This window comes from Leptosomus discolor, chromosome 1 (assembly GCF_034619465.1).
Source record: "Leptosomus discolor isolate bLepDis1 chromosome 1, bLepDis1.hap2, whole genome shotgun sequence".
In the NCBI taxonomy this organism is placed as follows: domain Eukaryota; kingdom Metazoa; phylum Chordata; class Aves; order Leptosomiformes; family Leptosomidae; genus Leptosomus; species Leptosomus discolor.
Window position 1 is genome coordinate 59,358,869 of NC_141391.1, and position 26,031 is coordinate 59,384,899.

The 26,031-nt window shown below is 42.1% G+C and overlaps 1 protein-coding gene across 1 annotated transcript; it reads right to left on the bottom strand.

Moving 5' to 3' along the window:
• Positions 1 to 804: 804 nt before the first annotated feature.
• On the bottom strand, positions 805 to 25,516 carry STK24 (serine/threonine kinase 24). Its single transcript, XM_086482047.1, has 9 exons — positions 25,481 to 25,516; positions 22,386 to 22,494; positions 22,113 to 22,270; positions 16,715 to 16,900; positions 16,330 to 16,475; positions 14,042 to 14,165; positions 13,035 to 13,103; positions 6,459 to 6,595; positions 805 to 841 (listed from the first exon to the last, which is right to left on the bottom strand). The coding sequence occupies exons 1-9, from the start codon at positions 25,514 to 25,516 to the stop codon at positions 805 to 807; spliced, it is 1,002 nt and encodes a 333-aa protein (XP_086338173.1).
• Positions 25,517 to 26,031: the final 515 nt, after the last annotated feature.

The window sequence follows — 26,031 nt, forward strand, 5'->3', positions numbered from 1 at the left end:
CATTGGCACAATTTAAAACTGAAAATATGAAAGAGCTCGTTCTTTAGGAGAAACAATAATTTAAAGCTCAGAGAGACGAGGTGTAGTAAATTTAAAACAACCAGTAGTAGTACCATAATTAGAAAGTCACGCTCAGAATATAGATAAAAAGGAAGAAATACTGGAGAAACAGAACAAAATGCTGTCTTTGCTGAGGTACGAACAGAAGGTTCCATAGTACAGGATTAACTCTTTCAATGGCAAATCCTTCACATACAAAGATCAAACCAAGATTCACTTATCACGTAATTCAAAACGTACATGTAATAAAGGCAAGGCAATACTCAGTTATGGCCTGTCAAATATTTACCCCACTAACATTATCTACAAAAGCACTTTACTGTTTTGTACACAGTGATTCCTTATGCACGTCGAAAGGCTTTCCGTTAAAAAAGACATTATATACATACCTGTACACGATTCCCACAAACATACTCCATCTCCCAGTGGAATTCTTAAAGCAAGATACCTGAGGTTTCTCAATAGCTTCAATTTCTCTATCACAAACCTAAATATACATTTCAGATTTTACAAAAAGACACCTCCCTGGAATATATGCATTATTATTTTAAAAAATTATAGCTTTCAGGAGCTGAAAAAGACTGCCTCCATCTGAGAGACTTCCTTTTCACTCTTGCACGTTTAGGGATGTCCTTCCACCGAAGGACATTCCCGTGACTGAGGGGCAGAACAACGTTAGGGTGCACGCCTTCAGTGCAGACACGGTGGGATCTCTGTTGTCTTAGACAAGTCAGGAACAGCCCGTCAGTAGGATGAAGCACTTCCTCCAGCTAGTGAATATCTGAAGAGGAAAAGAAATAGTTGTCGTCGCAACTTTTAAAAAGGTGTTCTGCAACAAGCAGCAACTAAAAGTTATTCCATTTTACGCTGTTGAAGTTCCAGCCTCTTCCCTTGCAGAATTTCACCCACCACTGCTGTAACCTTCCAAGAAAAAAGCCGCAGAGCTGAACAACGCATAAAATACAGGCTATTAGAGCATCGCTGCTTTTCTCATCGAGAGGAATAACCTGTGTTCAAGTGTGTTACTGAGAAATATATGATGTTGTGAGAATCCTGTATACTGGGGACAACATTTAGTGATTCCAACTTTCCTACTTGCCAAGTTTACGTCATTAACCTTTCCAAAACATTACTGTGGCAGGAAACCTGAATTTCTTCGTCTAAGCAGTTTCCAAAGGAAGAAGCATACCTTTTAATCATGTTAAGGTGTCAATAAACTGTGTAAAACATCAGAGGTAAAAACTGGAGGGGGAAGGTAAATGGATTCACACAAGTTACTGGACAGCTCCTCCAAGGGTCCCAACTAAATCATTCAGACCAACTTGGGAAATCCAGTTTTAACCAGTCAGAAGGAGAAGGAAAATCTCATGAGAAATGTGTTGTTGAAGAGCCACGTTCAGTAGTTAGCCATCCAATTGAGAGGATATTGTAAGTGGGACAATGAATGACTTAATGATCACAGAATCACAGAGTGTTTTGAGCTGGAAGGGACCTTAAAGATCATCTAGCTCCAACCTCCCTGCCATGGACAGGGACACCTTCCACCAGACCAGGTTGCTCAAAGCCCCATCCAACCTGGCCTTGAACACTGCCAGGGAGGGGGCAGCCACAGCTTCTCTGGGCAACCTGTTCCAGTGCCCCACCACCCTCACAGTAAAGAACTTCATCCAAATATCTAATCTAAATCTCCCCTCTTTCAATGTAAAACCATTACTCCTCGTCGTATCACTACATTCCCTGATAAAAAAGTCCCTCCCCATCTTTCCTGTAGCCCCCTTTAAGTACTGGAAGGCCACTGTTTCCCTGGAGCCTTCTCTTCTCCAGGCTGAACAACCCCAACTCTTTCAGCCTGTCCTCATAGGAGAAGTGCTCCAGCCCCCTGAGCATCTTTGTGGCCCTCCTCTGGACCCACTTGAGCAAGTCCCTATCTTTCTTGTGCTGAGGGCCTCAGAGCTGAACGCAGTACTCGAGGTGGGGTCTCACCAGAGTGGAGTAGAGGGACAGAATCACCTCCCTCAGCCTGCTGGCCACACTTCTCTTGATGCAGCCCAGAATGCGGTTGACTTGCTGGGCTACAAGCGCACATTGCTGGCTCATATTCAGCTTTCCACCCACCAGCACTCCTAAGTCCTTCTCCGCAGGGCTGCTCTCAATCTACTCAGCCCCCAGCCTGTATCTGTGCTTGGGATTGCCCCGACCCAGGTGCAGGACCTTGCACTTGGCCTTGTTGAAGTTCATGAGGTTGGCCTGGACCCACCTCTCCAGCCTGTCAGGGTCCCTCTGGATGGCCTCCCTTCCCTCCAGCGTGTCGACCTCACCACACAGCTTGGTGTCATCAGCAAACTTGCTGAGGGTGCATTCAATCGCAGCTGACCGTGTAACAGAGCGTATTTCTTGCATTCAACCAAGAAAGAGCTGTGTTTTCAGAAGCTCACTAGCTCTAAAATAGCTTTATCCATGAGGGACTCCTACTAAGCTACGGAACGCTTCAAACGCCTTCTTAGTGGGGGAACCCTGCCTCAGCCGGTGAGGGACGCGGCGGCGAGCCCGGTGGCTGCGCCCACCCAGCGGCGGGCAGGGGCGGCCCCGGCGCCAGGGACACCCGAGGGAGAGCCCGGAGACGCGGCAGCTCTCGCGAGCGGCGCTGACGTCACTGACGGGGGCTTGGGCGTTGCCAGGAGCAACCGCGGGAGAGTTAAACGGCCCCAGGGAGCGGCTCGGCTCGGCTCGGCTCGGCTCGGCTCGGCGGGCCGGCTGGCGCGGGGAGGGCCCGGCAGCCAGCGCGGAGGTCAGCAGCCCCGGGCAGTGCTCCAGGTCTCCGCCAAAATGGCGGGCACTCGCCTCAGAGCTGAAGCCAGAGCTCCTGCAGGGAAAACCCCGGAGGTGGCTGGAGCGCCCACCCGGGCGGAGCGTGGAGAAGGAAGGAGATTTCGGGTTGAGGCGAGTGCCCTGACCCCTCACCTGGTGGGAAGGGAAGTACCTGCACAGGGTGTGCAGGGGTTGGGGATCCCTCACGTCAGGTGGCAGAGCTGCGGGAGGCAGTCAAAAGGCTGCACAGCGATAGTGACCGCGGGGCTGTAGCAGCCATTACTGCGAGTGAGGCACCCGCCCTCCCGCATCACAACAGAACCCAGATATGAAGCTTTAACAGGTACAGGCAACCACAAGCAAGGTCTGCATAGAGAAACCGTGCCAGCAGCACACGGTGGGTACCAGAAGAAGGAGGAACAAGTGCTCATAGTGGGAGACTCTCTGTTAAAAGGCACTGAGAGGCCCATGTGCCGACCTCACAGAGAGTCATGGGGGGTGTGCTGCCTTCCCGGAGCCAAGATCAGAGATGTAGCCAAGAGAGTGCCACAGCTTATTAAGAGTACAGACTAGTACCCACTGTTACTGTTTCATGTGGGCACGAATGATGCTGCAAGTGACAGCCTGGGTAGAATCAAGGAAGACTACAACGCCCTGGGGGTGAAAGTGAAAAATTCTGGTGCACAGGTTATCTTTTCCTCCATCTTACCAGTTGGGGAAAAGGAGGCAGCTGGAAATAGAGGAATAATGCACAGCATCTCCTGGTTACGTGGCTGGTGCCATCATGAGGGTTTTGGTTTTTATGCCAACAGGACTTCCCTCAACCATAACCTGTTAGGGATGGATGGTATCCACCCATCTGGAAGAGGCAAGGGTATCTGCAGTAACAGGCTACAGACCTGTCTACCGCAGCTTTAGCAAAGCTTTTGACACTGTCTCCCATCACATCTTCACAGATAAGCTTAGGAAGTGTGGGACAGATGAGTGGACAGTGAGGTGGCTTGAGAACTGGCTGAAGGACAGAGCTCAGAGGGTTGTGATCAGTGGTGCTGAGTCCAGTTGGAGGCCTGTAACTAGCAGTGTTCCCCAGGGGTCAGTACTGGGTCCAATCCTATTCAACATATTCATCAACAACCTGGATGAAGGGACAGAGTGCACCCTCAGCAAGTTTGCTGACGATACTGAGCTGGGAGGAGTGGCTGACACACCAGAAGTCTGTGCTGCCGTTCAGCGAGACCTGGACAGGCTGGAGAGCTGGGCAGAGAGGAACCTCATGAGGTTCAATAAGGGCAAGTGTAGGGTGCTGCATTTGGGGAGGAATAACCCCATGCACCAGTACAGGCTGGGGGCAAACGAGGTGGAGAGCAGCTCTGCAGAGAAGGACCTGGGAATCCTGGTGGACAGCAGGTTGACCCTGAGCCAGCAATGTGCCCTTGTGGCCAAAAAGTCCAATGGCATACTGGGGTGCATTAAGAAAAGTATGGCCAGCAGGTTGAGGGAGGTTCTCCTCCCCCTCTACTCTGCCCTGGTGAGGCCACATCTGGAGTACTGTGTCCAGTTCTGGGCCCCCCAGTTCAAGAGAGACAGGGAACTACTGGAGATAGTCCAGCAGAGGGCTACTAAGATGATGAGGGAACTAGAGCATCTCTCCTACGAGGAAAGGCTGAGAGACCTGTGGCTCTTTAGCCTGGAGAAGAGAAGACTGAGAGGGGACCTTATCAACACTTATAAATATCTACAGGGTGGGTGTCAAGAGGATGGGGCCAGACTCTTTTCAGTGGTGCCCAGTGACAGGACAAGGGGCAACGGGCACAAACTGGAGCACAGGAAGTTCCACCTGAACGTGAGGAAAAGCTTCTTTATCTTGAGGGTGACCAAGCACTGGAACAGGCTGCCCAGGGAGGTTGTGGAATCTCTTCTCTGGAGATATTCAAAACCCGCCTGGATGCAGCCCTGTGTGACCAGCTCTGGGTGAACCTGCTTTAGCAGGGGGTTGGACTAGATGATCTCCAGAGGTCCCTTCCAAACCCTACCATTCTGTGATTCTGTTCTTTCACTCAATTTCTGGAAGGAGTGCTAGTCACGATCACATACTAGCTGAGTATCATCCCTGGAATAAGAGAAAGTTCACCCAGATGCGACCCATCAACAAACATTCTTTATGAATATTTCTCTCCTTCAAAGAAAATGAAGTGCCTGCCCTCACTGTTACATTATGACCGAGAAAAAAAAGCAATAGTCCAAGGAAGCAGAACAGAAGGAAAACCAAATACTAAATAGGTATATAAAGGGTTCTGGAATCTGTCTCCTAGGACAAAAATGATGACTGTTGCTATTGTGACAGGAACAAATAAGATGATCTCCAGCATCCACAAAGAAGCACTCAGTGGAAGACCTGTCTCCACGTGGTTATTTTCAGCTTCAACTGCAGTATCAAAAGTCTTTAAGTTTCCCAGTTCCAGAAGGACCCTGTACTAGGCTGACAGAAACTTGACACGGAAATATTGGGCTGATAAAAGACAGGTCAGTTTTGGAATCCCTAATGGAAACAAACTGAGATGGATGCTCCAGAAACTCTTTCAAGCCTGCCAGGATCAACTGAAAGGAGAATTGGGACATTTGGCATCAAGGAGTGACCTTTTAGCACTAGAGATGCTGACTGAGCTTCATGCTTAACAGCCCAGAAAGCAAGCAACACGGTTGCTTACAGATTTCTTGGCACTGATTTTTACTGAATGACAAAGTGTCAGCCTGGCAATCCTCTGCTTTAATTTCAGACATGTGAATTCTTAAACTTTACCAAGCTGTGGTTAGAGACAGTATAACGGAGACACCTGCTCAGAGTGATCTTTTTCAAGGCAGCAGTCCATGATTAATCATTGCCATGAGTTTTTTGTAGTACCAAGCAATCCAGCCTGGATGGTGTAGTTTCACAACAGCTGTGGACTCCTCAATTCAAGGGTGCATTTAAAGCCTCTTCAACCAGTGAGTCTGAACTTTATACCCCTGATCTTTTCTTGTGTAGCATTAAAAGAATAGCAAATTGAGTGTTTGTTAAGAACATATTCCTAACCTAGGCAGATAGAAAATCTCTTGTGAAATTCAGCGTTTTGAATTAATACAAAATGTTGGATTTGGAGGTACCACCAAAAGTCCATACAGACTATCTTTAATGAATGAACAAGGAACCACTACTATGGGACTGAAAGTCCATTTATCAAAAGTGGGTAAAAAAAAAAGTGACAGAGTGACACTGGACATCCCCTGCAACATACACCCAGACACTAAAGAAGTGGGAATGTCCCTTATAGGAATGCACAGGGAAAAGGCTGTCCAGTCTCATTTGACACATAAGATGCACACCAACAGGACGAATGTACGTATGGGCTATCACCTGAAGCTACAAATTAGAACTGCTGATCCGACTATGTTTTTTTCTACTAAGCAAACACAACTGTACTAACTGTAAGCACAAGTGGGTTTTTCCTCTATTATAAATAGAAATTAATTCTTTCCATTTAACATGAGTCAAATATTTGTAGAAACAGATCTGCAATTTTCTGTAACACCTAGTGAAATAGTCTCATTACCTCTGAAGCCTCTGCACAAGGTGTGACACCATATTATCTGCAATGCCCGGACAAGCCTCTTCAGCTAAATAAATTGCCTTTCTTAGTTCTTCTATGGAATCTGTGTTACCACCACACACTTCACTCTTCTCTTTCAACTGCAAGAAAAACAGGAAGAGATACATTAATAAGATATTCACAAACAATATAATGCAAAAGCTTGTTAGGACGTGACCACCAGTGTTGACAATGTCAGGATTTGACTTTCATTATACACCCCCACATCCTGAAGACCTTTTTTTCACCCTGAAATTAGTCTTTGCAGTAGTCATCATGATGTCATTCATCTTCATAAGTCTTCAATCATTCACATATCCTTTTCAGTGTGTCCCCATTCAAAAATCACAACAGAGTCCCAAGAAAAATGCTCAATTTACCTGTAGCTGTTCAGTTTCAAGATGTGCTCCTTATACGTGCACTTGCTTTAGTATACATAACGTGTTCACCTACAGCTTATACATATACACTGCAGGTGCACTTGTGCAAGCACGGATGGTTTTGCCCTGTCAACTCTATCAACAGAGTACTCTGAGCACTCTCTCACCTCCATCCTGAAACAAAGGATCCCATGATTAGGCAGGAACTGAGGGCTCAGAGGGAAAGTCTCAGTGCTTTGCTTACGTAAGAGCAGGTATAACACGCTGAGTATGGCTGGTAAAATGCTTTCTTTCTCAGGACTCACTAAAGAACATTCAAAAATCTCAGCAGAGTCTGGGCTTCCTTAGAAGAAAGTGTCCTGCTACTACAGTAAGGGTGAATGAAGGCATGGCCTTCTTTCAGGGACTGGACTTTCCCCAGCAGGTTGGATGTCTGCATTTACAAGTTTCTCTCCACATTTATCACTACAGCTGTTGTCAAGAGCTGCTTTGCAGCATCGTCTTAAGAAAGATAGAATCAAAGTTATTTCTTGGGCGGGGGGAACCAAACAAACAAAAAACAAACCACAAAAAACTGGTGAAAACAATACTCCAGTTGGAAGCTGACTGGGCTTATGAGTGCTTTGGACTAAAGAGTTTGAGTTGTCTACACAGAACTAAAGAACAGTGAAATATTTTTCTACATATTTCTCTAAAAATTATTCAAATTAATGAGGAGTTTTCTCTGAATGCTGGACCTATAACCAGTTTGCCTTTATGCCATTACTGCCAATAATGAAGAAAGCTCAGCTTGAACCATTGGAAAGGCTGTGCCATTTTCTGGGATATAATGTGGGCATGCATAAACTTCTGGCCCTACTTATTTATGGCACAGAGGATTGTCATATGGAACAAGCATGATCCCCAGAAAGCAAAATTAATAGATTAAGACAATTTTGAGTTCAGTGTAGTACAAGACATTCCAGAGGGAACAAAGTGGCAGTCAAGTTCTTCAGAGATGTCCAAGCACTCAAGCAAACTTTCAGACTTCCTGAAGTGGCCCCTCAACAGGTGTCAGGAACTACAGCTCAAGAGGTGCCATCAGCATTGAGGAAAGGTTTTTTCTTTAAAAAGGAACCTGAGTCTTGCAAGGGAAAACATAAAGGAAATACGTTCTGGTTCCACATTTAGTGATGGCTTACAGGTATGTTAGGGCACCCTCCTGAGAATTACTCAGGTCTCAGCAAAAGAAAATCAAGAGGACTCTGTGTGTGTACGACAGCTGGGATACAACCACAGCAGTAGGAAGAATTCTGTCTTCTTTGGCTGCTGCTTGTGCTCTCTTTTGATTATATCCAGGATGCTCAAGAGTGAGATCTTTCATAGGTAGCAGAAGACACAAATGCCTTTTCTTTTCCCAGTAATAACTAACCCTTTCTAAACTGGGAAGTCACAGCTTGAGGACAAGATGATAGAAGCATACAATAGTTACATTGCAATACAACAAAGGAGGCCTCTGGATCTCCTGCCTTCAAAAAGGAATCCAGCACGAGTCACTGCATATGGTACTCAGCAAGTGTCCTCTGATAAGGACAAAAAAACCTCCCCACAACCAGGGTAGTAGCTGGCCACTGAAGACCACAAAAAACTGACAAGCATGACAACTTCGTTCTTTTCCAGGATGTGTTTTGTTTTCTGTTTTGGAGTGTGTGTGTGTTTTGTTTGTTCTTTTAACTGCTTTGCTAAAGTGCACTGAGATCACTACCACCAACACAGAGTGTGAGGGCCCCATACTGGAGCAAGACTCTTCAGCCAAGCCTCTGAAGTTGTACCAGAGTTCAACTGAAGGAGAAGGATGCAGAACACAACCTTCCCCTGTAAGATTATTTACGGACAGCAGTTGGGTTTTACACCTGTCTTCTGTGCCAAAAGCTTTGAAGCCTCCATCATGACAAAAAGCTCTGAATGGCCAGCTTTGTTCCTTTTTGGAGGAGTTCCATGGAGTAACTCACTAATTTAGCTAGCAATAATTCCTGAAGGTGCAGATCTGTGATTTGAATGCTAAACAAATGGAACACTGGAAATGTAACATAAGGCTCACTCCAGACAGCACATAGTAGCCACGCTCATATGAAAAAGGAAACCATGCAATGAAATTCTGGAACAGTTTGAGACAGTTGTGGCTATTCACCAGAAGTTGCATGGAAGAGGAGTCACAGGTATGAACCAAACAGCAAATACCAGACCAAAAACCTTCTCCCATTGCATGAAAAGACACAACAAAGCGTGTGAGGAAAAATTTTTCTGTAGCCTCTACAAGCTAAAGAGATGAATGTAAATGGCAATCTTAGAATCACAGAATCAGTAGGTTGAAATAGACCTCTGAGATCAAGTCCAACCGTCTATCCAACACCACCATGCCCACGAAACCATGTCCTAAAGTGCTACATCAACATGTTTTTTGAACACATCCAGGGATGGTGACTCCACCACTTCCCTAGGCAGCCTGTTCCAATGCTTGACCACTCTTTCAGTAAAGAAAATTTTTCCTAATGGCCAATCTAAACCTTCCCTGGTGCAACTTGAGGCCATTTCCTCTTGTCCCATCGCTTTTTACTTGGGAGAAGAGACCGACCCCCACCTCACTACAACCTCCTTTCAGGTAGTTGCAGAGAGCGATAAGGTCTCCCCTCAGCCTCTTCTCCAGACTAAACCACCCCCAGTTCCCCCAGCCACTCCTCACAAGACCTGTTCTCCAGACCCTTCACCAGCTTCATTGCCCTTCTCTGGACACGCTCCAGCACCTCAATGTCCTTCTTGGAGTGAGGGGCCCAAAGCTGCACACAGGATTCGAGGTGCGGCCTCACCAGTGCCAAGCACAGGGGCACGATCACTTCCCTACTCCTGCTGGCCACACTATTGCTGATACAGGCCAGGATGCTGTTGGCCTTCTTGGCCACCTGGGCACTACTGCTGGCTCATGTTCAGCCGGCTGTTGACCAGCATCCCCAGGGCCTTTACTGCCTGGCAGCTTTCCAGCCACTCATCCCCAAGCCTGTAGCGCTGCATGGGGTTGTGGTGACCCAAATGCAGGACCCAACACTTGGCCTTGTTGAACCTCATGCAGTTGACCTCAGCCCATCGATCCAGCCTGTCCAGGTCCCTCTGCAGATCCTCCCTACCCTCAAGCAGATCAACACTCAGACCAAACGTGGTGTCACTTGCAAACTGACCGAGGGAGCACTCAATCCCCTCATCCAGATCATCGATAAAGATGTTAAACAAGACCAGCCCCAATACTGAGCCCTGGGGGACACCGCTTGTGACCAGCCGCCAGCTGGATTTAATCCCATTCACCACAACTCTCTGTGCTCGGCAGTCCAGCCAGTTTTTAACCCAGCTCAGAGTGCACCTGTCTAGGCCATGAGCCACCAGCTTTCCTAGGAGAATGCTGTGGGAGATGGTGTCAAAGGCTTTACTGAAGTCCAGGTAGATGACATCCACAGCCTTCCCCTCATCGACTAGGTGGGTCCCCTGGCCATAGAAGGAGATTGGGTCGGTTAAGCAGGACCTGCCTTTCACGAACACACGATGGCTGGGCCCAAGTCCCTGGTTGTCCTGCACATGCCATGTGAGCGCCCTCAAGATGAACTGCTTCATAATCTTCCCCAGTACTGAGGTCAGGCTGACAGGCCTGTAGTTCCCCAGATCCTCCCTCTGGCCCTTCTTGTAGATGAGGGTCACACTGGCAAGTCTCCAGCCTTCTGGGACCTCCCCTGTTGACCAGGACTTCTGATAAATGATGGAGAGTGGTTTGGCCAGCTCCTCCGCCAGCTCCCTCAGTACTCCTGGGCAGATCCCATCCGGCCCCATGGACTTGTCAATGTCCAGGTGGCAAAGCAGGACATTAACTGCTTCCTCCTGGATTATGCGGGGGGATGTTATTCTGCTGTCAGACCCTGTCTTCCAGCTCAGGGGGCTGATTTCCTTGAGGATAGCTTGTCTGACTATTAAAGACTAAGGCAAAGAAGGCATTAAGTACCTCAGCCTTTTCCTCATCGTTGGTGACAAAGTTCCCCTCTGCATCCAACAGAGGATGGAGATTTTCATTGGTTCTCTTTTTGTTCTTAATGTATTTGTAGAAACGTTTTTTGTTGTCTCTCATGACAGTGGCCAGCCTGAGTTCTAGTTGGGCTTTTGCCTCTCTAATTTTCCCTCTGCATGACCTAACAAGATCCCTGTACTCTTCTTGAGTTGCCTGCCCCTTCTTCCAAGAGCAATAACCCCTCCTTTTTTTCCCCCTGAGTTCCAGCAAAAGCTCCCTGTTCAACCAGGCCAGTCATCCTCCCTGCTGGTTCGTCTTCTGGCACACAGGGACAGCCTGCTCCTGCACCTTTAGGACTTCCTCCTTGAAGAATGTCCAGCGTTCCTGGACCCCCTTGCCGTTCAGGACTGTCTCCCAAGGGACTCTCTCAACCAGTGTCCTGAACAGCCCAATGTCTGCCCTCCAGAAGTCCATGGTTGTGGTTTTGCTGAACTCCCTCCTTACTTCACCAAGAATTGAAAACTCTGTATTTCACGCTTGCTGAGCCCAAGGAGGCCTCCAACCACCACATCTCCCACCAGTCCTTCTGTTTGTAAACAGCAGGTCAAGCAAGGCACCTCCCCTGGTAGGCTCCCTTACCAGCTGTGTCAGGAAGTTCTCTTCCACACAGTTCAGGAACCTCCTGGACTGTTTCCTCTCTGCTGTGTTGTGTTTCCAGCAGACATCTGGTAAGTTCAAGTCCCCCCCAAGAACAAGAGCTAACGATTGACAGACTTCTGCCAGTCACTTACAGAATGTCGTATCTGCCTCTTCCATCTTAAGGACTGCAGTGAAAAATGTTTGTGTTTCTGCAGCAGTGCTAAGGGGAATCAGATAACCACAGGGACTAGCAAGTAGCAATTAAAAGAATGCCCTTGAAAATGAAAACATGAAGCAAGAAAGGCAAAGAATGACACAGCAACTGGTCAGCACTATCAAGGGAAGGAAGAACCCAGAGCAGAGATATCTATAAGACAGGTAAAAAAGGGCACGGTGGAGAGAAAATAGAAAATAAAGAAAAAATAAAAATGGAGGATGGACTGTGGAAGATAATGGATGCAGGACCTCTGTTATGCTTGGTATTGGAAAAGGAGAAGGAAGATCTAAAGGAGATGCATATCAACCAGAAAAGCATTTGGGAGATGAAAGTGTAGGGAATTGAAAATTCTCAGAGGCAAGCAAGTGCGTAATACATGAAGAACTGCAATGGAAAATGCCAAAAAAAAAAAAAAAAAAATCCATTTAAAGTGTTCCTCCACTTTACATAGGAGAATGACAGGCTGACTTAATACCAGAGTCTAAATAACTAATACAGAGGTCATCCCCTTTAAATGTTTAATTGCTTTACTACATTCAGTATTCTTAATGAGCAGCACGCAAAATTCAATGATAATCCTCTGAAGCAGGACTTTATTCATTAGAACAAATTAAGACAACAACCTTTTATTAGAACAATTTCTTTAACTTTATTTCTGCAACAGTTACAATGATTGAAATCATTATTTAAATAAAATATTTTCATATCAAAGCTAGGATGAGAGGTGCGTTTTTGTTTCTCAGGGTTCTATCAACTTTTTAAAATAATCACGTCTCCATAAATACCTGGCTCCCCCTTCATATGATTTTTTTTTTTTTAAGTTCTTTTCAAGTATTTGGAAAAAACAAATACAAAAAAATACAGAATTCATAATGGAAACACAAAAACGTTTTCAACACTGTAATTCAAAAGTTAAGTTCCTGCTGATCTGATCCACAGCCATATCTTGGGACAATGAAAATTTGAAATTTGCAACAGACAAAATAATAAAGCAGTGTAAAAAAATTGAATGCTGCAATCCAAACATTTACATACCTTTTTGTTTTTCGTGTTCATTGCTTTAGGCTAGCACGGTTGATGTTGCTACCATGCATATAAAGTATTGTTAGAAGCAAAACAGAGATCTCGAAACCAGACAAGCATGAAAGCAAAGGGTACAGCTACAACTATAACACGACAAGTTCCAAATAGGTTGTAGAAACCTTCGGTGTTATTCATCATATTTTTGTTTTTCAGAGACATAAATCCTGGGATTGTTAAGTTTTAAAGCAACAACTTACCTCTGCAAATAAAGGTGATATAACTGTAGACAGGCATTGGGATAGAGGCCTCTTTGGGATATCCTTTCCCTTTAAAGAAAACAAAATTCTGACTAATTTTATTTCTGAAAAAAGCATCCTCATTTTTTTCTGCTTCTAATTAAAGAAAAAAAATTAGTTCCAACATGCTACACTTTATGAAAAATCTGTTTCTATGTATGTACAAATATGTAAAATGTTCTACAACAGACTGCTCTAAAGCACTGTGGAAGATGGAGGCTGAATTAAAATTTGAGGCTGTGGCACCTCAAATACATGCAAGCTCAAAATTAAAAAAAAACCAAAACAACCAAACATCCAAACATCCCTCCATCCCCCCCCCCCCCCCCCCCCCATCTGAACAAGCATGTACTAATCATAGACATGCTGATATTTACTGGGTTCCTACCATATCATACAATATTGTTCTTGTATTTCTCCAGGGCTGGTAAAAGCACACACACAGAATTTTCAGAGCCAGGGTAGCAACCACATGCCCTAGCCACACAAGCTACAAAAATATGACAGAGCAGCTCCTAAACATCCCTTATTCTGGGTTGGATTTTTTTTTTTTGGACAGTTGCACATTCTATTCTTTGCTGCATTGTGGTCTTTTTTTCTTAGAAGACCAGAATGCCTTCCCCAAAAGCCCAGCCTAGCTTTGCACTACACTGGTTTAAGTTTACTTTACAGAAGTAAGATTTTTTAAATAAAATATTCTTGATCTTCCTCTAGGGGTAATATTCCACAAACTACAGAAGTATTTTTGTACATATTTCACAAATTACAGAAAAAGGACACATTTACAGAATACTCAAACTTCAAGACTTACTCAAAATGTTTTGTGAAAGGCAACTGTAGAATTTTTAGCAAAAGTTCTGGAAGTTCTACAATTTAAATGCTTTTAAAGGTATAAAATAAAAATTACCCCACTAAATTATTAAAGCAAGAATTATCTCCTTGTATGATACAGTCAATATTTTGAGCACCTTATTTCTTTGCAACTCCAAAGGCTGGGCTGCTCCATTCTCTAGATTCTTGGGGTCTTTTTCTCTTATTGTAAAGATCCACTCTCCTGAATCACTCCCACCTGAAGCCTGGCCATCTGGATCACTTCAAGGGAAGGGGGGGAAAAAAAAAAAAGTTTTATTACCTACAGCTTACTGTCCATCTTCATCCAACATACATGCTAAACGTAGTAACTACAGTCAAGTCCAAAATCAGGATACTACTGTGCGAGCCAATAATATAAAGACAAGTATGAAAAGTAATGTAATTTATCTTTTGGGGAAATTAAAAACATGAATCCAAAATACTTCACTAAATGTTAAATTAACTTCAAAAAGAGAGGCATTGCAGATTCAAAACATTTCCCCAAATTATATAAACAACTAGCGTGAAGTGTTTTATTGCTATCTGAAAACTGGCTTTAGCAGAGTATCTCAAATCATTAAGGAAGTGGGGAAAAAATTAGAAGACTTAATTCACTTTTTTTCCTAGAAAAACAGCTAAGACAACAGCTTAGAATACATTTGAGGAAGACAGTTCATCCCCAGCCCATTAGCAAGGTAAATTTCGCACTTGAAAAAAAATTGGCTAAAAAAGTACAGATTCAGCTTGGCTTTAACAAACTACATCCCCGTAAATCAATGTTAAAAGAACAAAAATATTTACGCTGATGCTAACCAGCCACTGCATTACATTCCTCCTCTCACTACCATAAAAATCCTTCTCTAAATTTATTTCTTTCTGATCCGTGAATTACGATTGATTTGCAAGAAAACCAATTAAAAGTGCATCTAGTGGCCATCATCGAAAAAGTACTTAGTGCAGCCTACCAAGTCAAAAAGCACGTGATCAGTGTAAGAAAATTGTCCAAGATTTCTGCCTGAAGTCACACAGAACTTCTGCCTGTCCCTGAAAGAGGCAGGTCTACCTTCCTTGTATACATTAGCTCTAGTAAGTTAATCCAACAGAAAAATATAAATCAATTTGGAAAGTTAGTATTCCAGCATGCCAAATCAACTCACCCTTTTATCACATCTAATACAAGGGCTGCTGTGGAAGCAGGGGAGGGGAAAGTGGGCTTAAGACATTAAACTATCTCACAAGCACTCAAAAACCATTTTAGTTCCACCTCTCTCCTATGCCAAGCTATCAAAGCCAGTCTGATATTCCACAGGAACAAGGAACTATAACCTCAAAGTTACTAACTGAACTGATCCGAGATCAGTTTTAGGACTAGTAATTTAGCTTCAAAATCAGACCTGTTTTAGCTGGAACAGTGATCGCTGGAAGGCATGAAGCCATTAATAATGCACGACAAATATACAGCTGTGATGGCAACCAAGAAATCATAACCAGCCTGACGCTTGCTATTAGCACACAGACTGGAATTAGAGGAAGAGTTGCATTTTCTTTATTATGAGGAATTTAATTGTGGCAATTAAATGTGAATAACTTGTGGCAATCCCTTCACTGATTTTCAGAAGTGAAGCAGTGATACACACTGCTTTCGAAATTACTTTTGAACTAACAAAGTTAAGTTTTTAAGTGAGTCATAACTATTCGTAATTTGGTTTCCTGGGGAAACCAATTCATGAACGTATTGAAAAGCTCCATCAAAATTTGATGGAAAGTAGTAAAAAACGGAAAGAAATCGGAAATATTTAAAATACTTCTCCTTTTCCAACAAATAATTTGACATTTCATGACTATCATGCTGTAATGGCCCAACCTTCCTGGAAGGATAATTAAAAAAAACCCTAACCAAACCCTCTCATTAAAAAAACCCCAAAACCAGGTAATATGGTTTGTACCCCAAAACCCCATTATCACGGAAGCACTGTGCACTAGCCCTCTCTTATACAGAAGGATATGCTTCTGTCTGTTTACTAAGATAGCCAAAATGAGGGACAACTTGCCACCAAGGAGACAACTCCACTCCTTAGGCGGCCATGTGCACGCTGCTACTTGGCCATGAAGGGTGGGGCCTACCTTCTGCTCGCACAACAGGAGTAACAGTTGACTTTAGGTCTAGGAAAGACCCTAGACCCTACATAAAAGAGAAGGTAGCACAGAATGGGCCAGAAGAATAGTCCTCAGTGACTGCTCTTTGCATGAAATCCCTTGCAACACTGAAATCAAGGTTTCATTAGTTTACCAAGGCTGCTAAGCTGAAAAACTGTAAATAACAGAACACAGGAATGTATGTGCTAAAAATAACTACTTGGCTCCTATATCTAGAAAGGATATTTTACAAACTCATCAAACTTACGTATCTGAGTCATCAGAACTGGAGTCGTCATGACATTGTTCAGACTTCCATCTCTTGTGCCTATCAATAAGGTCAGTGAGGTAGGAAGTTTTCTTTGAGTTTCGTAAAATAAATTTGTGTTTTAAGAGCTCTTTTGCAGTAGGTCTCTTAAAAAAAAAAAAAAAAAAAAAAGAATTTTTTACAGCATTTGAGACTGAGAAGTGACTCACTATAAAAAGATTCAGAAATCCAGACCTCAATCTTGATACAAATGAGATTTGAAATATATGCAGTATTTAAAAAAAAAATAAATAAATGCTGCCCCATATTAGAAAAGCTGAATGGCAGTTATTTGTGTAAACTAGTCAAGTTCTCTATCATACATTGACAAACAGATGAAACTCACAAAGCTTGGGTCCTTGTTTAAGCAGGCCTCAACAAATTCTTTGAGGGATTTACTGAAGTTTCCTTCCAGCGTTGGTGGATTGTTCTTAGGAATGAGGAACAAAACCTTCATTGGATGTAATTCTGAATGAGGTGGCTCTCCTTTTGCAAGTTCTATGGCTGTTATACCTAATGACCAGATGTCCGCCTGTAAGAAACAATGCTTTTAAGATTATGTTGGAAAAACAGAAGCAACAGTGTTGCTTACTGTCATAGTTTAACCCTAGCTGGCAAGTAAGCACCACACAGCCACTCACTCACTCCTCCCCCAGCAGGAAAGGTGGAAGAGAATTGCAAGGGTAAAAGTGAGAACACTTGTGGGCGAGATAACAACAGCTGAAATAAAATGAAAATAAATAAGAATATAATGAAAAGTAAAATAACAAAGAGAGAAATAAAACCCAAGACAGACCAGTGATGTAAATTAAAATAATTGCTCACCACCAACTGACTGAAGCCCAGATAGTCCTTGAGCAGCATCCCCCTTGCCCACCTTCCCCCCAGCTTTATATGCTCAGCATGACACCATATGGTGTGGGACATCCCTTTGGTCAGTTGGGGTCAGCTGTCCCAGTTGCATCCCCTCCCAACTTCTTGTGCACCCCCAGCCTGCTTGCTGGTGGGGTGGGGTGAGGAGCAGAAAAGGACCTGATGCTGTGCCAGCACTGCTCAGCTACACCTAAAATATCCCTGCGTTATCAACACTGTTCTCATCACAAATCCAAAACATAGCCCCGTACTAGCTACTGTGAAGAAAATTACCTCAGCCAAAATCAACACATTTGCAAAGGTAGATCTTAAAACTTCACTGTAAATAATTTCATATGTAAAATTTTTCTGTTATCAGGGTCTGGTTTATGTGGTCAACAACGTAAAATAAATACAGAGTTCCTTGATTGTTTTTACTCTACAGCATAAAGCAGTTCTCCTATAAATACAGAGTTCCTTGATTGTTTTTACTCTACAGCATAAAGCAGTTCTCCTTACTGGAGTTTTAAAACTTTTAAAAATCAATACTATTACACCACTAGTTATAACTGATCCTGAAATTGAAATATTTTTTAAAAGTAATGGTAGAGTTGTTATAAACTAGCATTTTATCCACCATATTCAAGTACAATACATAAATACAGGGCAAGACTCAAATATCGGCATAGAAGGAAGATGTTTTAACATGCTGTGGTGGTTTGGTGACTGATGGGGTTTTGGTATAGCTCGACTTACGGCAGTACGTATTTTATATTCTAGACATGAAATAAAAAACCACACAGATATAAAGACTAAAATGAAAATTATCAGCAGCTATCCTTTATGAACATTACCAGCATCAGTCCTTCTTACAAACTTTTTAAAAGAATTCTTAAAATACTTATTCTATAGAATGGCAAGTTGTCTGAGTAAAAGGGCAGTGTGGTGGTTTGGTGTCTGATGGGGCTGCAAGGGCCCCTCTCCCTGAGGAAGAAGTGGAGACACCTTGTGCCGGACGGACTGTAACCCCCACTCCCTGCGCCCTGCGCTGCTGCGGGGGAAGAGGGAGCAGAGCTGAGCCCGGGAAGACCGGAGGGGTGGGGGGAAGGTGTGTTGTTTCTAAGACCTGGTTGTATTTCAAGGATAATTCTCATTATCCCTGATGGTGGTGGTCGTCAAATTAAATTGATGTTGTTCTCCCCAAGTCAAGTCTGTCTTTTGCCCGTGACCATAACCGGTGAGTGAGCCCTCCCTGTCCTTTGTCTCGACCCTGGAGCCTTTTGGTTGTATTTTCTCCTCCCCATCCCATGGTGGATAGCGTAGGCGAGGAGCAAGCAGCTGCGGGGAGCTTTGCTGCCGGCTGGGTGGGCTCAAACCACGACACACGCACATGATTTTTCCTCAACAAGCATTAGCTTGTAATAAAGAATAAGGCCGGTTTATATTGAAGTATGCATAGGTATGTATCCATTGATGACTAATTAACTAGCCTTTAGAGATAAGAAGGAAGCAAAGTTAGCCAAGTGAAGGACACCAAGTGGAATCCTCCAATCAGACTGTGGGGCTCAAGGAACACAAAGGACTGAGCAGGAGAGTTAAGGAGGGCAGCTAGCAAGAGCTGGTTCTGCAGTCTGGAAAAGACTCAGGATGATACAGGGCATGCACCACAGGACAAGTTCAAGAGTTTAACCATGAGGAAGACTCAGATCTTCATCCCCAATGACCACCAATGGAGGCATAACTTGGGTGGACTGAGGCGGGACTATGGGAGGAAATTATGTTAATGAATTCCTGGAAATTATTAGAATAACCCAACCTTTTATTAGAAATGTAATAGATATGTATAAAAGCTGTAAATATAAGGCAAGAATCCTAATGCTTGTGCCCACACGTATGGAAGGAGCTATCCCCCGTGCTGCCTGGCGCCACAATAAAGAATACCTGCTTAATAACACTTAGTTGTTATTGAGTTTTCTTCGATTCAAGGTAGTACAACCACCAGAAATTTAATACATTAGAATATAGTTTTCCTGGGTTAACACTGTCTTATGTATCATTCTTATTCACCAACTAGAGAAATGCAGTCTAGAACAGTATTATTCAGCTTTTCCAGAATAAGATTTAACCAGTTAAGTATTTGGTCCAGGCAGCTTCTGAAATACTTACAGCACTTTTCTACCTGGAATGCTTTGTAGACCTTCTCTTGTGAGCCATGACTTGCAGGTCAAGAAGGCCTGATCTAAATCTAACTTCTCCAAGTCATGCACATGCAAAGGCTCACTGCCAGGTTAGAGGGACAAATCAAGTAATGCAGCAGAGACTAGTGCTAGATCCACTACCATTTAATTTCACTGACGAATTGGATTCTCATTGTTACTCGATGCCACAATACAAATTAGGGATTGTTTAAATATTTGTTTCATAGGTTTCCATCATCAAAATGTGCTATGCTTTCTAGGGAATGCTGTTTCTCTAGATCCAAATCCTATTGCCAAATCTGCCTCAAGTAATCTGATGTAATGCATCATAATTCTCTATGTTATGCTGAAATAACAGACCTAAAAGTCAAAAGAATGGATGAATAAACTTCTCAGAAAGGTGAAAGAAAAAAATTTCACAGAAGTGTCTGTTCCAAAGGACAAAATACCAAATTAAAAATATTTATGGTTTGTTTTTTTCTGTTTCTTTCGAAGTGAAAGCAGAACACTTATTCTCAGGAAGACAGATCTGAAGCAAGCTGCCTGGTTTTACTTCTGAACAGAGCATTTGGAACTTTGCTACGGTATAAACAGATCTACTTCCAGGTACTGGATATAAAAGAGATTTCATTGATCACTGCTATCCTTACTAAATGACCCTCTAGTCCATCTGTGTCTGCTCAGTTGAAATGCCAGGTTATCTTTGACTAACACAGGACTGCAGGCTGATAGCTGCAATGCATGTACCCATTCCACTATCCTAGCTACACTGCCTAAAAACAAGTTCCTTCCTCCTTGTTCAGACAGTAGTCTATTGTTAAGAGCTTAGTTACTTAATTTTGCAAGTAAGTATGGGGCAAAAAAAAAAATCTGCGTCAATTCGCATACCATCAAATTTATGAATTTGGGCACAGAGGATTGCATAAGTGTATGAGGTCTGAGTTTCATCTATCTTAATAACAGCAGTATCAACTAAGCTCTCAAGTCTAATTGTGAGTAACTTCCCTCTAGCAGGAAAGCTCTTCTTGGTTATGAAAGAAAAATGTCACTTGCAAAGATGAGGCTTAATGTTAACAACTGAGCATTATTATTTCCAATTTATCCTGAATTTCAGTTTCTCAAGAGGAATGTATTAAAGTCATATAAATGGATAGATTTTCTTCTGCCAGACTTTCAGTCACAGATGGATTGTGTGTATATATATATATCAGTATAAAAAATAAATTTATATGTGTACACGTGCATAGATATCCACATGCACACACACACATATATAAATACTTACTTTTTTTCCTCATAAATGTGTAACTTCCTACTGCTAGTGGCCTTCCTCCACAAAAAATGAATGAACATGTCCAACAAACCACAGTTGCACACTGAACTCTGACACAGCAACTACATGATGGGAATTGCTTGCACCTCACTGGGACTATGACTTTAATACATTCCTCTTGAGAAATGTCTCTACAGAGCTCTGCTAGTCATTTTACAGAAAGATATTAAACAGGGGAGGAAGTAATACTACAAACAGTCTAGGCCAGTACTGGTGAGTTCCTTACATGCATGAGGGTGAAGAGACACACGCCAACCTGTCTCATTGCATGGAGATGGGACCGATCAACAAATCCCTACAAGGGGATCAGAGGAGATTGGCAAGAAAGATGAGCTCAGAGAAAAACATAAGGAATGGCTTCTAATTACCGTAAAGAAAGCTCATCTTATCGCAACACAAGTGTGACTTGAGGGTGCCCTGTGTTTCAGATACACAGCTGCACCAGTGGGTTATCTGGTTGTGCAAATAGCCCTCCCCAACCCAATCGGCAGCGCAATGTCTTAGTGAGCTAGCCAGGCCAGTATGAGAGAGGGGGGCAGGAGGGGCAGCAAGCAGGTGTAACCTTAGCTCAGCCTAATAGAAGTATAAAAGCGTAACCAACAAGATGAATTTTGAAAAAAGCAATGCGCTTGAACTGGCTTCAATGCACATATTCCTTCCTCGCAACTGGGGACACCCAGTGCCATGCTGGTGAGCCTATGGAGACAGGTAATGGGAATCGCACTTCTACTGTGATCCAAGTGTATGTTACAATTGATACATTGTGCTTGTGTTGCGATTTCAGTACGTTGCTGAACCACTCTGCTAAATCAAAATCCTGTGTAATGTAAATATCTACGAATAAGTGAATTTGATATTAAATATTAAACTCTTCCTGTACAGAATGTCTAAAAGAACATAAAGAGTAGCACAGAACTATGCAGCACATTCTTCCACAGATGAATACTGGCACTTTCAAACATCACTTTCACACCCACCAAATCCATATTCTTCAACAGTGTTGCTGACTATACTTTCTAAAAACAGGGGGAAGCATATTAACATTTTGTATATATTTGCTCTCTTCTAAAAAAACATCAAAAATACTCATCAACAGAGTGGGATAAAAGGCGACAGGATGTACTTGTCAATATCGTAATATTCCTTGCCATCTGGATGGGCTTAATACACTAAGAAACTTAAGGCTTGGATATAAATTAAGAAAGCTTCTTTCCTTGCCAACAGCTTTTAGCTGCTAGGTATCATCTAAATGTACACCTGTCTAGACACAGCCAAAGTTATTAGCTACATTCTGAAGATGAACCTATGTACTTCAAGCTAAAAAAGGAATGGACCTGGGCTAACGCCTTGAAATATTTTACCTTTGAATCATATGCCGATTGCTTTATTACTTCAGGTGCCATCCAAAATGGTGTTCCCACAAAGGTATTCCTCTTTATCTGTGTATCTGTTAGTTGTCCTGCTACTCCAAAATCTGCTAGTTTTACTTCTCCTTGCTCAGATAGCAACACATTAGCAGCTGGAATAAAGAAGAGGAAACAGCGGAAATTAAGAGATCAGACACTGGAAGGGTGTTCATTTATATTGCATGAGTTCTTCTAATATTATTACAATACAAATAGAAAACAATTTACCTTTAATATCTCTGTGGATTTTCTTTTCTGAATGCAAGTAATCAAGTCCTTTCAGTATCTCCCTCAGTATTGTAGCAATCTGGGTTTCATCAAGTGAGCCAGGTTCTAACTAGGAGACACAAGAAACATTTATATATATACATGTGTGTGTGTGTATGTGTGTCTGTATACATATATATAAAAAAAGGAGAAAAAAGAGAGCGCAGAAATAACACTGTGACTATAAGACTATAAAACTCCTTCTGTCACACCTCAAAACTTCCAATTTGATAATTTCATAACATGACATACAATCCAGAATATTCTCTAAAAAATACATAGTTCTAAACTCAGTGGCCTTATGAACAACAGGCAAAGAAATACTTCATTTATCTAAAATGCTTTTAAAAGTTTGTTAAAGGCTCCGTAAAGACATGGTTTCAAGTTATTGCTTTATGGTCAGGTTATAGTTAAACACACTGCATTTGAAAAGCATCCCCCTTGTAATCTGATTATTAAAATTACACTAAACTTACATGTGCAACTCCACAGGCCCTATGTGGACCCAAATCTCAAAGTCTGAGAAGGAAACTAAGGCATAGAAGGTATCGCATCAATCACATACCCTATTACTATATACTGCAAGGGATTTTATGAAGCTCACTAAAACACACTCAAACTGCCGGACTGACAGAGCACTGCATATTAAAAAAGTTCACTTTTTTGATATAAGACTGAAGGTATAAATCTGCAAACTGTTAGAATTAAAGGTTCCAAGTAATTTAATTCTGACGAGAAGAAACAGCAGTGATAGAAGATTTCAGAGCTCTTTACAACTGATGCGAATTATAAAAGTAAGTCACTAACTCTAAAGGGGCAGAGGAAAGGTCACCACTCAGGGAGGCTTCTCAACCAATAAAGGCATTTTGAGAGTGAGACACTGAAACTTTGTGGACAACAATTAATACTGGAAATATTCCAGTATTATAGTTTAGTCTGCAATAGCAGTCACTGAAACACAATCAAAAAGATGTAAGCTTCACTCTGAGAAAGAAAGCATTTCAGATAAAAATTAAAGTATTACATCCTTCATAAATCCTCAGCTGATCGGTAGGAACAGAGGTAAGATTTCACATAATGCAGACAACATATTTGTTTTACCTTTGCAGCTTTACTTACCATCTTTTTTGCTTTTCTTTAGCTTTCATAACATACGTGATATTGCCACTCCCTGAAACCCACAAAGACATTCTCAAGGCTTTGCTCTGGCTAGGCTGCGAACGCCAGCCTTGGTAACATGATGCAGCACATCAAATGGGGGAAAACCTCTTTTGTCAGATGTTAGCTCACCTTAGTGAGGAAGAAGTTAGTGAAAACAGACTAAGGCTGAGAATATTAGTGCTTGTACCTCAGCCACAACCTCAATTACACTCAAAACAAGAACGTACATGTAATTGCATTAAAAAGTACTTTCTTTTGTGAGGAGTGATTTTCAAAAAAGCCAGTGCATATTCAAGGACAGAAAACAGCAGGCTAACATGACACGTATACACTTCCAACATGGAATTCAAGGTTCCCATTCAGTCTTGCCTCAAGTACAGAAACATGATAAAAAGTGTGCCAGTTGTCCTACCAGATTCCAGCTGAGAACCATAATGTGCATGTTAGAACCAGGAAAACATGCAGCAGAACATAAACTGAAAATTAATGAAGCACACACACAAGATGCTTAATGTACGCTTACAAGATTATTTCAGTTCTGTGGCACATATCTTCAAATAACATTTTAGGATGTGACCAAAGACTTTGTACTATTTCTAGGCAACAAACTTAGGGAATAAACATGTGGTCATCACACAAGTGAAATGCGTGTGATTAAAAAAAAAAAAAAGACAAGAAAATATGGTAACATTTGTTTTCTTTCTGCTCTCATACTTTTTTTGAAGCAAAAAGAACGTAGTAATTAATTTATAAAAGCAAACCCAGTTGCTAATTGCTCTCGGTCAGGAAAACACTATCACAACAATAAACAAACATTTTTAAAAATATCTTTATGGGAAACGTTATCAACTTTTACACAACCACAGAACTCCTTCTAACAGGATGTGGTATAAATGTGTTCCAAAAGGTAATTACAATTAGAATATAGCAGTACAACTGCAGGAAGTGCACATTTATTACCCCCTCCTGTCTTCTGGATGTCACCAGCAGAAGCCCTCTACATTGGCCTTTTTCCTTTCACTCTTTCCTCAAGCATGTATTAGTTGTCCCAGTTGAGAATGGCAAACTATGCTACAGAGACATTCTGTCTCAATTGGTATGACACTTTTCACATACTTAAAACATCCATTTTTATTTCTGTAATAGTATTTTTAAAATCCACAATAATATAAGATGGTGTGTGATTTTTTGGGGGGTTGGTTTTGTTTTGGGTTTTTTTAATAGCTAAAGTGAATGTACAGCATCCAGTCAACAATCTGCACTGAACCTTTCGAATTATGATTCAAAACTGGGTACTCTGTCCCAGGCATAGAATGTGGCACTTGTTCTTGTTAAATTCCATCTGGTTGGTGATTGCTCAGCTCTCTAGTCTATCCAAGCCTCTCTGCAAGGCCTCTCTACCCCTGAGGGAGTCCACAGCTCCTCCTATTTCTCCGAAATACATCTTTTAATACCAGTCCAAATCATGTTTCTGTTTATTTAGACTTCAGTAAGACTTCAAACAGGGAAACGTATGTTTGTTTGTTTGTTTGGGGGTGGGGAGGGTGGGGAAGATACATTAAAATTTATACACTAGGAGGAGTTGTAGTGGCAGAATTAAGAGACAGAAATAACTATTTTCAGCCACTAGTGCGCTCTGGCTGACTGAAGATTAGCATTCTAAGGTGTTTATATCCTGCTTCCAATATTATGTTGCTTAGTTCCCTTCCATCTATACAAATAATCAGTCTTGCCTCATGGAAAATAACATTTTCCTGGCATTGACAAATACTTTTTCTCTTTTACTGGAAGCAAACATTGTCATGGCCAAATAACATATTATAGTCTCCAGAACTGTAAGATAGGAAAATAATTATGCGAGGTAAAATAACAAAAAACATACATAATTTACTTACTAGATCAAGGGCAGAGCCACCACCCAGATATTCCATTATTATCCATAATTTTGTATCCTGCAAAAACAGTAACAACAAAAAAAGTGTTAAGTTTTAAAAAAAAATATAACCATTAAGTTAATGGGACTTGTTCCATTCTTTTTGCTAAAGAAAGAATCTACAGCTTTGAAACACCACTAACCTTTAGCTGTTCCTCAAAAATATCTTTGGATTATACTTTAAGATGTGCTATTTTTAGTCACATCTGAGAAGGAATTAATTTAGTCTGTCACAAGCTATTTACACAATTGTGTGTGTTCAAGAAAGTTTAATTCTGTTCCTCTAAATTAACAAAAGGAAAGCTACTTCACATCTACCAACGGGTAAAGAGCACAGACATTAGAAGTTCATTACTTCCAAATAACTGATGCATACTCTTAATGTCACACTCAAGCTAATTTCATGGTACCTCTTTTTTGTACTGATACTAACACTACTAGAATATAGACAGTATCCAGGGAAGAAGAAACTTCTCTTTAATACCTGTCAGAGTCAAGCAGCAGAAGGAAACC